Raw genomic sequence first — 15,324 nt, 5'->3', positions numbered from 1 at the left:
GATGCTCAGGAATGCTATTAATCATAAATGGTGGACCCCAAAGCATGAGATCAGGACTGAGATGTTTTGTTCTTCTCATTCTTTTTATTAAGAAACTTTTATTTCATTTTTCTTATTTTACTTTATTCCAATGCATAAAGAGACTGTGGAAAACAGTTTTTGAACACAAACTTTCTTTTGTATCCATAGTCAAAATGTTAATAAATAGCAGTAATATAAATAATAAATACTTTACAATACATGTATTAACTAGGTATGCCCCTATTAACACTCAGCTATGCTTTTACGCAGTAGCTTGAGTTAAAGTAACAATGTTTTACTAGGGTTAATAAACACATTCCTATACAGTTAGAAATCATTTTCATGGCTCTGTCCTCTGGAGCAGTACATAATGTTAAGAAAAGACAATATACAAATTAATACAAAGAAAATCCCTTAAAAAAAGATTAAATTAGGCCTGAGTGTCCTGGTCCAAATCATGCTTTGAAGAGCTCAGACTCACTTATAAGCAGCTTATGACTTATTAATTACTGCTTATTACAAGGATCTTGTTTTAAGTATTACCTTTCCTTCTCCTTATAGCAACTGTAGAAAGGCATGGTGTGGCAATACCAGAGTATTGGGTTAAAATCCTGCTAGTGATAGGAGTGGAGATACAGGCCTTTCACTGCCTGACTCAGAGCAGTAATTGCTAGTGCGGCACTCAGCTCTTTCCCCCTTACCTGCATTGCTGACAGACACTGAAAAAAGGCCATGCTGTTATTTTACATGTCAGGAAACAATACACCTAAAAAATTCCAGTTGTGCAGTTCTTTTCATTACAGAAACTGTTTGATACATTTTCACCGTAGTGTAACAAACCCAAGATGCTGCCTCTCATTAGATCCAGAAAACATCTACATTTAGCCACACAACCTAAAGCAGGCTATGAGGAAAAGCAGGAGGGACAAAGAGCAAAAAGTGTGCTAATGACAGCTGAACACAATGGCTATCAGCAAGTTTGAGAAAACATTTACTTTTGGAAACAAAGGAGAGAAAAATCCCCATATAACTGGGGTGCACAATGTACACAGGAAGACAGATTTCCACTCACACGCGTAACAGCCATTCTGGAAATTATTGGTAACTCTAACCCAGAGCTGCTTTGCTCCTGTGGGTGGGATAGGTCACATGATAGCACCCTAGAGAAGCTCAGCTGTTTGCCGCTCTAATTCTGTCTCTAGCAGCTGAGCACTGACCCACTGCTCCAGTGAACTGTCCCAGCAATTATAATTGTGTTTGTGTATGTGCGTGTGTTTGTGCTTGTGTGGATGAAAGTGCTGTAGGAGTTTATGGAGTTAAGGGTGAAAAAAATGCGCAGCCATAATTGGCCCACTTGTTGTTAAATGTGTACCTTCAAAACGCTTAACCCCTGCAAGCATACCCATGTTCGCAAATGATTTGAAGGGTGAATTATGAGACAATGAGAGAGAGAAAGGGCAAAACAGGAACAGGAAATCTTTGGAAAAAGAACAGGAAATGTGTGTATTGTGGTCTCCCACACAGAAGACGTCAATGTCAGTTCAGTACAGTGCTTGAATCTGAACGTTCTTGATTCTGACAAATCCCACAAAAAAAGGTCAAATTCCAACAGCAAATTCATCCTACTGATAAATGCTGCCTGCATAGCCAAAGATTATATAGCTTACTGTTAGATATTAGTAAAACACATCAATGAGCCTTTTAAAACTGGTAAGATGTTCTGTTAAAACGAACATGGCCTGGCCTGTAGTTTATTTTAGTCATTTGCACCTACATCACTCTGCTGACATGAGTACAGACCAGGACACAGTAGGCTTCATGATAAACAGATAAACTCTATGAAGGAAATGTTTGAGATGAAAGTACAGGTTTTCAGCTTTAATTCAAAGGTGCGACATGTACGGCAAGAACCCCTTTACTTTCATACCCTAATTTTCAGAGACCCTGTTTCCTTGTTATTTCATGGCAAATCAAGCAGATAGAAGATCTGGGTTAATTCCAAGTGTTTGGCATCTTTTTACTGGAAGTGTCAATATGAGATCCAAAGAGATGCCAGAGCAAATAAGGGGGGGACACCCAAGGCTAAAAACCAAAATAAAGTGGAGAAAGTGGAGTGGCCAAATAAATTATTTGGTGTATTCTTTAAGAAAATAAATTGAAAACACTAGCCAGCTCCAAAACTCCTAAAACTCAGAAAGACCGCAGAAGACAACTACACGATGATGATGAAAAAAAATCACATCTAACCAAGTCTAAAAACAGTCGTATGGAGTTGGGTGTATCATTGTTAAAGTCTACAATTATGATCCATGGATGCAAATACAGGGGATTCACAACAAGGTGCAAACCCGTGCATACACCAAAGAATGAGACGACCAGATTAGACTTTGCTGAAAGAGCCTCAACAGTTCTAGAAAAATATAGTTTTATAGTTAAAATTACCTTAGTTTGTCCTCTGAAAATACATGTCTCTATAAAAATAGCTGTGATTCCTAAACAATTCATGATATGCAAAACCTAAAATTCACAATTCAATCACATCTTGTTTGATTTCAAACCCACTATCATGGTGTACAGAGATGTTGTATCTATAGATAGATAGCTAGATGGTAGTAGTTACACCCATGTACTACACAAAGTCTATAAAACATATTGGAGTTATAAATGTATTTAGTTTCACACAAAAATCTGGAGACAAGCATGTGTTATATTATATATACAGAGCTGCGTATAATTATTCTGCTGGTAACATTTTTAATGTGTTCAGTTTTTAACTGCCTGACTTTCTCATCTGGGAATATGATAATGAGTGCAATGGGCCTGCTTAAGTATTCAGAGGATTTATTAATTAACTTGAATTTATGCCAAGTACACTTACTTAAACTCTAATAGACCCACCCCAACAATGTCTTCACCTCAAAATGTAATTTTCATTTGTGGGAAACTAGTGCTTCAACCCCATAAAGAACATATGTGACTGTATACACAGATTTAGGCCCCGAAAACACGGCTAAAGCCGGATTCTCTATTTCTGCAAGGTGTCAGTTAGCTAGCCTTATGCTCAGAGTAGTGTCTCTTTAAGGTTAAATAACATTGCTCTTCCAGTAATTTCAATTGGAAGATTACAGTTAGAGGCTCTAACTTTCTGACAGAGGCATTCATTGTTCTGTTTTTTCTTGAAAGAAGTGTAAAGGTGTAAAGTTTTTTAACAACCCTCCTGAGTTGAGTCAGTCTAGAAATTGAAAACAAGGGCAAAAGAGGAATTTTATTCATAGTGTTTAAAAATACCAGCTAACTGAAGGAAGCTAACTGCTGTTTTCTTACCCTGCCTCGCACAAACAGACAGACACAAGACTGCACACCGCACACACATGCAGCACAGCGCTCAGTGTTGGAGTGGCTTATTGTTCTCTGGCATAGAGGACACAATATCCAAGTCTGGTAATAGAGGTTAGATTAATTGCTGACAAATCTGTATTCAGCAGTTCCCTTTCTCCCCGTGTGACAGATTTATGACAGAGATTGATGGAGAGGAGGGACAAGCTGAGAGCCAGCTCTGTTCAGTGAGAAAAGGGGACAACAGCTCAGTGATTCAAAGAGAAAGAGAGAGAAAGAAGAAGAAAATCCAAACACACCATCGCTTTGGTCAGATCTTATTCAAGCTACAAGCTCAAAGACCAACAGTTTTGTCTGTGAACATGTATTTCACAGTTTGTACCAAGGAAAAGTTACCTCCAACAATCCGTGCATGTTAGAAGTTAGCAGCTGAGTGTTCGCTGTTATTAGGTTAGAAGAAACCAAGATGATTGTCATTCTTTCTGCTGGTTTCTTCTTAAGCATGCCAGACAAGCAGATGACATTTGCAGTTTCCCAGTTACTGTACGGGCATGGGATTCGAATAGTTTTTACATCTAAGTAAGAAAGTGGGCATGTTTATGATTAAATGAATAATGCACAACAAAACACAGCAGTAAACACACACATTGACAAATTACTGCATTATACTGAGATGTATTCATTTCAAATGAAGCTCACTATTCAACATTTGGCTTTTCTGTCGAGGCCGAAAAGCCAAATGTTACATTCAGGATGTTTCTTCAGTTCTTGTTCACAAAAACAAGGACCTTCATCCAGACACAAAGACTTTATATGAATGCTTAAGTCTTGAAGAAAGGGCATTGAGGCTAAACTAGTTTTTCACCTCTAATTAAATTGCACCAGTGAGATGATAATAATAAATGGAATACACAAATAGATGAACTGAAATTCCATGGTGGGTAAATGTCATGTATAGTTTGACTAGCTGACCACATTCGAAGCACTGTGGGGAACTAAGAAAGCTGATGATTCATTTAAAATAAACTTAAGTATCCTGTCCAGCTCTTTCCCTCAACCTCATGTCACAGCCAGAAGCTTCTCTCAGTGGCTGAGGCGATGCCAGCTGCTTGTAATCAGGAGCATTTGGGAGTCAGATCACATGACACCCTTGAGGCACATACGGACACTTAGATGTATGCATACAGAGCGCAGTGCATCTTTAACCGCATACTCCTTCCCACAGGCAACTCCTTTGCAGTCAAGATCACCTCCAGATGTGCACACTGTATTCTCACACGGGGGAAGGGTGCTACACAAGGGAGGAAGTTTGAAAAACCTTCTGAGTATTTCTCAGGATGTTTTGGGTGGGATTAGTGTTTATGTTTTCTACAATGATGCAACAGATTTGAATTTAGCTTAAAATTAGAAGGGCAAAGTCCTTATGGTCAGAACCTGCTAGAAAGGATTGTTACTCTGCTGCCTCCTAGTGGACAAAGTCATTAAATACACTGAAATATATGCATGGTCAAACATGTAAATACTCATTTTGGTGGCGTGTATTCAAGAATTGTGGCAAAATGACATAAAACACATTTTTCTTCAGTTTTACCTGTAGTTATTTATTTTCCATTTCCATTGTCAAAAATTAAATTTGATATACATATAAAACAGAATTATTTCTTTCAAGACTAATACAAGAGACAAGGCATCGCTCGTTCTATGGCTCCGAAACTGTAGGATTAATGTTACCGCGGTACAAGTGTTCTTCTTCTCAGTGGAAACTTCCTCTCCCCCCTCTACAACTACATTTTTCCTCTACTGTCACCTCGTCCTTGAAATAGACATCGGTTTCACATAATACTTATTACAAGGACAAAGTGCACAGATGTCACCTTTACCTACATGTAAAAATGAAGTGGGCAGGAAAATATAAATAACGATTCAGTACAACAATCCAAAACTGGACCCAGAAACAAAAGCGGATGTAAGGTCAATGGTGCAGGAAAAGGCAGCACAACAAGAAATGGTTATGTAGTCTATGACAGGCACGCATGTACTGGTATTGCACATATATTTATAGTCACATCCACCTAATGAATGAATCTCCTGGCTACATGTTTATGCAATCATTCTACGGTGCAATGAAGGCATTTTACTTTATATTTACCGTACATTCACATAGACATCAACAGGTTTAAAGTCACCAAAATAACTTGTAGATTCTTTTTTTTAACAGCACATTTAAAATCCTTAAACACTGGATTTTTAACAGTGATTTTACATTTTGGTCAAATCCTCTTTTTTTTACCCTTAGTTTTACATAGCATCAGCTACTGTTTGCACTCACTCATATGATTACACAATAATATTTTATTAATGAATTTAGCTACGGCTGCACTCAACTCACATTCAGATATCTGACAGAATCAAAGCAGAAGTGCATGACGTGAGTCACACTCCACAAACTTTCACACGTGTCACAGAGGTGTCACCTTTACAGTGACACATTACTTGTGCACTTTGGATCAAATTCACTTAAACAGAACAGATGAAGACTGTTCAGGAAGTATCCCTGAAAATGAACTGATGTTAACAGGATATTGTTATTTGTGAAATATTACTAAGTTAATTCATGATGGCTAATGTTAGCGAACTTCAGGCAGAAATGGCTGTATAACTTTGACCTGAAACTCTTCATTACCAATTGGGCCAGTTCTATTGTCGACCGCATTATATTACATAACAGGTGTCTCCCACGACTGTATGGAGGCAAGACATTCACCAAAGCATTAGTTATGTGCTGCATTCTTCAGCCTTAGAATACAGAAAGCAAAGAGGATATTTTGTGACTTTGTATCTAAAAATAAATAATAATAATAAATAACTGTAACATTTTATTAAAATAATTTGGTTGCTTAATAGAGTTTCTTAAAATAAAATATATCAACGTTTCTTTATCTACAGAAAGTGCAACTATAGCAGAGACTGTTGGTCTAATGAAGGTTATTAAACACAAGGGCCCACATTACAGTGCAACCTTGTTTATGCAGACTGAAAGGTCTCAGATGAAGTTGACATTGCTCAAATAGCTTCACTTTATTAACTGTAACTGTTTTATAGTGTAACATGTAATGAAAGTGCAAGGAAGGCCTTCAGAGTCCAGCTCAAGATGAATATACAAAGTTGCACTAGTAAGAAAGGTTCCTGAAGAATAAAAAGCTGCAGTATGATTAGTTTTGGGTGGAGCGTGGGTAAATTATTGCTTAAAATAAAACCCTGAAGCCTCCCTCATTTTTTGATACGCACACGTTTCTGGTTTTTCCTACCTGATGTTATCCAAAATGCCTTACATGAGTATTCGTGGCCTTGTTTGAGGTAAATAAATAAGAATACAAGCAGAAAACAAACACACAGGGTGCTGTCGGTATAACAGACTTGATTCTTACACAATCATTAATTTAAAGATGAACACCCAATAAAGGAAACATTACACCCCAAAAAGCACATTGTTGATGGTGCTTTCATTTCCCGTTTTCTGATGAGTCTACCAAATAATCAACCATATTAAACATATCATTGTTTTTGCTTACTTTTTTGTTGACACAAGGTTTTTTGATAACCAGCAATAAATTATTACTTAAATCTGCGCTTTGCCTCAGCTCTGTGGAGCGGTACAGGTTAACGGTTTTACTATTTTGTTTCACTCTCACTGTTTTCATGGTACTGTTCTTTTAGTTAAAAGCAAACTAAATTTGACTCATACAAGCTGAAACAAAACCGCCATCTTTTGGAGATGAACCAGTATGGTTAATTGAAATGGTACGTCCCAGTTACCTTTATATGACTGCATGGTTTGAAACAGAAAACAGTTCTGTGACTGTCAGTGGAGCAGCTCCAGGACTTGCCTCTAGAGTACAACTCCATATCACTGCTCTCCACAATTCAGTTAAAAGTTGGACGTTCAGTAGTATTGGAATCTCACAGCTAAATATTGTTTAAGATTGTTCAGATGGTGTAAGAAGGTTGACATTATATGTGCCTAATAAAAACAAAACTCCAAGCCAAGGTGTTTAAGATATAGGAGTGGTGAGGGCCAGAGCTATAAGTAGGTAGGGATTTGAATTTAGGGAAATTAAACAATATATATGTAGTACGGTATATATATTTTATATATTTACAAACTTCACAAAGGTAGAAGTGAATGGATGGATGTTCTACACCCTTGACTTTCCCTGTGTGTCTGAGAAACATGTGTTTTATGGGTAGCTGGTAGAAACTAAAGACTCCTTTTTCTGAGCACTGAAGTGGCTGATGGTTGAAGCAGCCAAATCCTGTCCAGTCAAGAGATGCAGTCGAGTCTGTCATGAATCTGGACATCCTTTACTCATCGATGAATGCAATCTCTTCAAACCTGCAGGGCGAAACATGCAAAGGCTGAGTTAAGACAGCACAGAGCACAAGGCAGCAACCCTGAGTTTTGAATAACAAAATAATGTTAAAATACTAAAGATACAAATGAGCACAATATAAAGCAGGAATGTTTCCAGATTGTAGGGGTGAGGAAAAATAAGGGGTGTGGCCTTGCCTTTTTAGCAGTCAAAGGACGAGTGTCCTTTTGATTGGTGTTGAGAGATTTCCACACGGTGGTTTTAGACATTTCATCAGATATGTTAATATCAGAGGGGTCACACCTGAGGAGCACAGAAAGGAACCGGAGGGTTTAGGGAGAGGTCTCACTCACAGGTGGCACAACAGAACAACACACACTAGTATATAAATACAAGCATGCATGTAGGTTGCTGGGAAAGTGACAAAAATCCTTGTATACAGGGAGTGCAGAATTATTAGGCAAGTTTTATTTTTGAGGAATAATTTTATTATTGAACAACAACCATGTTTTCAATGAACCCAAAAAACTCATTAATATCAAAGCTGAATGTTTTTGGAAGTAGTTTTTAGTTTTAGCTATTTTAGGGGGATATCTGTGTGTGCAGGTGACTATTACTGTGCAGAATTATTAGGCAACTTAACTAAAAACAAATATATACCCATTTCAATTATTTATTTTTTACCAGTGACACCAATATAACATCTCCACATTCACAAATATACATTTCTGACATTCAAAAACAAAACAAAAACAAATCAGCGACCAATATAGCCACCTTTCTTTGCAAGGACACTCAAAAGCCTGCCATCCATGGATTCTGTCAGTGTTTTGATCTGTTCACCATCAACATTGCGTGCAGCAGCAACCACAGCCTCCCAGACACTGTTCAGAGAGGTGTACTGTTGTCCCTCCTTGTAAATCTCACATTTGATGATGGACCACAGGTTCTCAATGGGGTTCAGATCAGGTGAACAAGGAGGCCATGTCATTAGTTTTTCTTCTTTTATATCCTTTCTTGCCAGCCACGCTGTGGAGTACTTGGACGCGTGTGATGGAGCATTGTCCTGCATGAAAATCATGTTTTTCTTGAAGGATGCAGACTTCTTCCTGTACCACTGCTTGAAGAAGGTGTCTTCCAGAAACTGGCAGTAGGACTGGGAGTTGAGCTTGACTCCATCCTCAACCCGAAAAGGCCCCACAAGCTCATCTTTGATGATACCAGCCCAAACCAGTACTCCACCTCCACCTTGCTGGCGTCTGAGTCGGACTGGAGCTCTCTGCCCTTTACCAATCCAGCCACGGGCCCATCCATCTGGCCCATCAAGATTCACTCTCATTTCATCAGTCCATAAAACCTTAGAAAAATCAGTCTTGAGATATTTCTTGGCCCAGTCTTGACGTTTCAGCTTGTGTGTCTTGTTCAGTGGTGGTCGTCTTTCAGCCTTTCTTACCTTTTCTCAGTTCACGGGCAGTTATTTTGCGCCTTGGTTTTTCCACACGCTTCTTGCGACCCTGTTGACTATTTTGAATGAAACGCTTGATTGTTCGATCATCACGCTTCAGAAGCTTTGCAATTTTGAGACTGCTGCATCCCTCTGCAAGATATCTCACTATTTTTGACTTTTCTGAGCCTGTCAAGTCCTTCTTTTGACCCATTTTGCCAAAGGAAAGGACGTTGCCTAATAATTATGCACACCTGATATAGGGTGTTGATGTAATTAGACCACACCCCTTCTCATTACAGAGATGCACATCACCTAATATGCTTAATTGGTAGTAGGCTTTCCAGCCTATACAGCTTGGAGTAAGACAACATGCATGAAGAGGATGATGTGGGCAAAATACTCATTTGCCTAATAATTCTGCACTCCCTGTATAATCTTACCACTCCAAATATGATGTCTATTATTTAAATTTGAACATGTGTGCTCACCTGGGATCGTGGGCTTTTGGAGCCTGAGCAGGCTTGGTCTTCTCCATGGGAATCTGAACTGTAGTCGAATCTTCTTTATTTGTGCTGAGCATAACCTGTGACTCCTGCGAGACAAATCCATGACGTACGCGCTCAATATGTGCACATTTATGCATTCACAAAAGGTGAACTTTACATTTTAAAATTCCCTTTAGACTACCTCTTCAATCTTTTTCGAGGCATCGTCAAGATTTTTTTTCTTCCACTCGGGCATTAGGTCATCTAGATAGCTTAGCTCTCGCTTGGAGAAACACAAGTCCAACACCTTGCGGATGAAAACCAGAGCCAACACCTGCAGAAAAAGGCAGACAAACAGGCTCGGTGTTTAAACAGAAGATACGGCTCCACTAGGTAAGACGGAATGGTTGTGGTCAACTCACCATCATGGGGAAGACTATGGCCGCCGGTGATGTCTTAATGACCCAGAGAAGCACCAGACACGTGAGCTGGGTGACAGTAAACAGATGCACCTTTCTCAAGGGAACGTGTCGCAGGTAGATGAAATCTGGCTGGTGCTTCGCCGGCATACCAAACAGTTTCAGACGGTCAAAGAACTGAGAAGTGGTAAAGATGAAAGCAGGTGTTATGGAAGTTGGCAAAGGAGAGAACAAATTAATGAGAGCAAAGCAAAGAGACAGATGGTGAATATGGAAAAAGAATGAATGCATCTGGTTAGTTCAGACAATAAACTGTCAGGCCATGATTAATTGCAACAGCATTATAATTAGAAAAGGCAAGGGTGCAGCAGGGGGCATCCAGCAAGAGAGGACAAGAGAACAGTTTTAATTATTTTGCAGTTTTGAGTCAGAGTTGGTGTTTTTTGGGGGGGGGGGTTTTTTGGAAGTACGTTATTCATAGTGTAGTATTGTTTCAGACATTCTCCAAAAACAGTCTGCATGCCAAAATATCCTTGGGCAAGATACCGAACCCCGAGGAGCTCCTGATGTGTTCATCAGAGTGTTAATATATACAGCAGCATGCATCGAGAAGGGGCCGGAGTAACCACTTTTTCCTGGTTTGAACCTCCTCACTGGCAAAGACCAGTCTGCGTGGAGTCTGCATGTTCTACTGTGTCTGTGCGTGTTTCCTTCCACAGTCCAAAAACATGCTTGTTAGATCAATTGGTTATTTAATTTGGCTGCATGTAAGGATTGGAGAATGAGTGGTTGCCTGTCTCTCTGTGTTAGTCGTGTGGTGGATCGGCAATCTGTGCAATGGCTGGCGTATTCAATCACACCAGGACAAGGCGCCTTCAGCTGCCACCAGATTAAAGGAAGGAGAGCTTTCTAAATAATCATAATCACAGTATATTTTGTTTTTGTGTCAACTGCACAATCATGCTGCATAGTTCCTCACCTGGATGCCTTTTAATGAAGACACTCCCATGTAGAGGAAAACACCATACAACACTGGCATAGGAATGAGCTGAAAAAACAAACAGACATTATATTTTTATCAGCTAATTTATCCATTAACTTCCATTATAAGTATTATATTTTTTTTTTACAGCAGATATTTCTTGTCATAGTAGGTATATTGCACATCTGATTCATGTGTAATACACCAGAGGGGGCCACCATTATATAGCTTCTCTGACTAACCTTGAGGGCTCTAGTCATGAATACAGATAAGCCCATGAGCAGGAAGATGACCAGGCCAGTAAGTCTCTGTTCTCTGATCCCCAGGAAGCGAGGCTGCTCCCCTGGAGCTGAGCTCTCTGACTCCAGCTTCAGACTATTGACATGAGAGATCGACAAGACAGTGGCTGCCACGAACCAGGGCAAGCCCATGATGGAGCATACGGCCAGCATCACTCCCACCATCAGCAGGTCCAGATGGTACCCACAGCCTTTCTGTATCGCAGAAGTCCGAAAATCAGAAAAGCTTCAGGACTTATTTGAATATGATTAAAAAAATGTTGTCTTACCAGTAGTTTGTGCTCTTTGCGGTTGACTATAACGGCAGTTATTTGTTGGTCCATGAAGATGAGGATCGTACAGAGAAGAGCAGGAATCGATGCAACCAAAGCTGTCCACCATGGATTTCGCCCTATTGGATTGATGAACCAACCACGATCATCTCTGGTAGGCTGAAGAGGTAATTACCAGAAATATAATGCAATAATGCAGCTAATCATCCTCAATGGTTTTATATCATGAAGTGCAAGTTATACAGTTCCTCTATACCTGGAATTTGCTTGGCACATTCAGCTTTTGGGAGGGTACTCCAATGGCAAAGTCAATCAGGACCATAAAAACAATGGTAAGAAACACTGCAAAATCACTGATCATAGACCGCACCTGAGCAGAAGAGACAACAAGGCTACGAGATTAATGATCATTAACACAATGCAATAAGTTTTAATGCTATTGCCAGTGCCTACTAATCTATTACTCATGATGTGGTTAGTTACCTTAGTGGGGAAATAACGGCTAGTCTTGAATTGTTTGAGAAAGGCAGACATGAAGAACGTTGAAAAGAACAAGATAGCAGACCAGAAAAGGACATCTGGGGTGTAGGGGCCATGGTGACCGCATGCTGTCCCAACAAAGTGGCCGTGCAGACTGATACACTCCTACAGAGATGAACAGAGATCCTATTACAATAAATGCATCACATTCATTCATGCATCACATAAAACTGTTTTATCAGAATTATGTGGCGGACTGGAAGAGTCTACAGAGCATAAAAAAGACATAAAACAGACAAACAAAATGGCCTTTGGTGTGCTTAGCTAAACACACAGCAGCGAGAGTTTAATTGAAGTCTCCTTGTCAGTGTTTGCAAAGATCCTTAAGTGAGGTCGGCTGCACATTGGAAGGTGAGGGGGTTAGTTGAATGTTAACAAGTTGGGAAAGTAAACAAGCTGGAACAAATGTGGCAAGTGCTATTATGAAAGTTATATCAACATTAGACTTCATTAGATGTGTGTTCCCACATAGTTACGTTACCTTGACAGTCAGGTTGGTCCAGGGTACAGCAGAGGCTGTGATGTTTCTCTCAGTCCAAATTTCCACGGTTTCATTACTTGGATTATCAGGTTCTGCACACTTACAGCTACAGACAAAGACGCATAACACACACAATGAATTGAACTATACATCAGCTCACAAAAATGTGTTTTTTTTCTTCAGTAGTCAGAACAAGTCAAGCATAAGATGAGGAAAGCAGGAAAGTGATCAGCAAAAAAAGAACGAGCAGTGAAAAAGCTACAGCGTAAACATTCTGGTAAACTCTCGAGGAAATTGAGTTACTGACTATGCCAGGGTGAGCTTGTCCAAATCACTGTATGCGTTGTAAGGGTAGAGTTCTCCCAGGTGAAACAGTTTTTCCAAAGCCTCATAGATGAAGATGAGGCAGATGAGGGCAGCAAAGGCCTCCTCTGTGAAACGAGTGATGTAGCACACCAGGGAACTAGCATCTGTGGCAACCAACAGTAAACACAGCAGGGCTGTCCATAAGCCTATGCAAGTCCGCAGCGACAGATAAGAAAGGTCGTAGTCCCTGAAAGAGGAGAGGAGAGGAAATGAGAAAAGAGACTAAAGTTAGAGCACAGCGGGGAACAGGGACAAATGTCATTTTGGCGATAATGATGTCACAAGGAAGCTGTTGTGAGTCCTGTACATACTTGCAGAATTTGAAGAGGATTTTCTCAAACACAAGAACAGGACCTGTGCTGCCCAGGATGGTGAGAGGCTGACCAGCAAACAGCGAGTAGGCTACTCCAGTCATAGACGCACCAAATAAGGACTCAATGGCGCTCTACAACATATGTTGCAAATGCAGAGAGCCTGTAACCTTTGCTACACAATCTTCAGTAACATTCAGTCTTGATGCTGTGGTAGTAATGGCCTAAAGACACGGCAGTATATAACTACAATATAGTACTGTGAATGTGTCCTTGAGTGTGTTTAAGCTCTTACAATACGTCCTTCTGTCGCCTCCCCCAGCAGTCCCCCGAAGGTGATGACAGGAGACATGCAGGCACAGTAGAGGAAGAGGAAGGAGGCCACACACTGGAGGCTGACACCATCCTTAAAATCACTCCAATAGAATGGAGCTTTCCTCTTGATGTCCAGGATCAGACCACCAAATAACCTGATCGCAGCACATATGGAAAGAAGAGGACTAGTTCAGTAAACAAAGACAGTTTAACCTGACATATCCTCACTGCATGAACATGATGAGCATGGAATATTTTCAGAAACAGTTCTATTTTTTTGTTGTTGTTTTTTTGTATTTGCAAAAACACGTCAAGGCAAAGAATAGTACAGTACATGGACTTGGGACACTTAAAGAAAGGGGGGAAACTGGTACTAACATTTGCCTAACGAGCAACATGTCCCCTGTTTGATCTGGGGTTGGGTCAGGAACGACATTCAGTGTAAAAAAATGGAAAAAAAAAAAACAAGGGGAAAAAATCAGCCAAATCAAACGTGTAACTACCTGCTGTACCAGGCCCTAGTGAGTAAGGAAGCAGCATGGTACTTATTGAATTACTGAAATAACTAGCTTAACTATAGTGAAACTAGCAAGTGTAACGCCTTTGTGGCACTGCTTTATAGTCCTCAAGTCTAATGGCTGCTTCTAGTGGCTCTGTGGTGTTGTAGAAAGGTTCACTGGGATTGTGGTGTGTGACAGATCACAGCTCCTTGCTGTAATAAGTCACCTAATTGACCTACAACCTATGAGCCATAGCAGCATCTTGGCACTCTTCAACTTTAATCGGTGCTGTATCAAACATTTGAAACAGCCTCACAATAAAATCACAATAATTTCAAGTTATTGTGTTAATGTAAATAGGAAAAGTGCTGAGGAAAGACACCTGCAAAAGATCTGGAGCCACCATAAAGGCCTTGAGTGGCTCAGCAGGGCAAGTTTATCAGTAGTTTAGCAGCAGTTTAGACTTGTAGCGCAACACTCTCTGTCATGACCTCCTCCAAACAGTCCGCAGTTCTAAGGAGGGAGCCTGTGATCGTCACGTGTTCAGCATTCAAGTGACTTTTTATGCTGTGTAGAATTCAGATTGCACTGTGGAAAATGTGCACATTTGCTGCTGGATGAGAACAACAAAATTTAATTCATCTACCTCTCAAAGGTTCAGTCTTTTATGCTAAACTGAGATAAACAGCTCCTGGCTCAAGCTACACAGCTAACACACAAATGGACATTATAGTCATCTAATTTAACTCTTGGCATGATAGTTGCTACTATTTTCTAAATTCAAGTTATTACTTTAAGATTAATTTGGACAATTGATAACATGATGATCAGAAGAAAAAAATGGGTTAAAATGAAGTTGCCTGTAAATGATTGTTGTAGACAAAATGGACAAGATGTGATTGTACTAACCTTTATTTCAATAAAATGGAACTTTTTTTGGTACCTCACTAAAAATTGTGGTGTGTGGGATGTAAATAGAAAAGATAAAAAGAATCTTGTTGAGAAAGAAGATTTCAAAGACAACCTTTTCTTTAAAGAATAAAGTAAAATGTTTTCATCTTCAGTTTCCTTCAGGCTGTCACATTCGCACTGGTAATTGTCACTTGTCTGTTCCTCACAAATCCAAATTTAGATTTCGTGACCGGAGCAAATGGGAACACAGTGAAGAGTGCTAAACTCA

The 15,324-nt window shown here is 39.8% G+C and overlaps 1 protein-coding gene across 1 annotated transcript in view; it reads right to left on the bottom strand.

Moving 5' to 3' along the window:
- Nucleotides 1–4,966: 4,966 nt before the first annotated feature.
- Nucleotides 4,967–15,324, bottom strand: part of slc4a8 (solute carrier family 4 member 8) — a 34,282-nt gene continuing 23,924 nt past the window's right edge. The window contains exons 12-25 of the mRNA XM_085406433.1: nt 13,625–13,799; nt 13,330–13,463; nt 12,960–13,205; nt 12,653–12,758; nt 12,115–12,276; nt 11,888–12,001; nt 11,629–11,790; nt 11,303–11,554; nt 11,058–11,126; nt 10,082–10,255; nt 9,862–9,993; nt 9,663–9,766; nt 7,925–8,030; nt 4,967–7,750 (exon numbers count right to left, since the gene is read on the bottom strand). Coding sequence (XP_085262559.1) covers nt 7,745–7,750; nt 7,925–8,030; nt 9,663–9,766; nt 9,862–9,993; nt 10,082–10,255; nt 11,058–11,126; nt 11,303–11,554; nt 11,629–11,790; nt 11,888–12,001; nt 12,115–12,276; nt 12,653–12,758; nt 12,960–13,205; nt 13,330–13,463; nt 13,625–13,799 — 1,942 coding nt within the window. The 3' untranslated portion in view covers nt 4,967–7,744. The remainder of the gene's footprint in view (nt 7,751–7,924; nt 8,031–9,662; nt 9,767–9,861; nt 9,994–10,081; nt 10,256–11,057; nt 11,127–11,302; nt 11,555–11,628; nt 11,791–11,887; nt 12,002–12,114; nt 12,277–12,652; nt 12,759–12,959; nt 13,206–13,329; nt 13,464–13,624; nt 13,800–15,324) is intronic.

This window comes from Rhamphochromis longiceps, linkage group LG5, assembly GCF_057381845.1.
Source record: "Rhamphochromis longiceps isolate RC_006_pf linkage group LG5, R_longiceps_female_GT1.1, whole genome shotgun sequence".
Taxonomy (NCBI): Eukaryota; Metazoa; Chordata; class Actinopteri; order Cichliformes; family Cichlidae; genus Rhamphochromis; species Rhamphochromis longiceps.
This window is presented reverse-complemented; position numbering and strand designations above follow the sequence as displayed.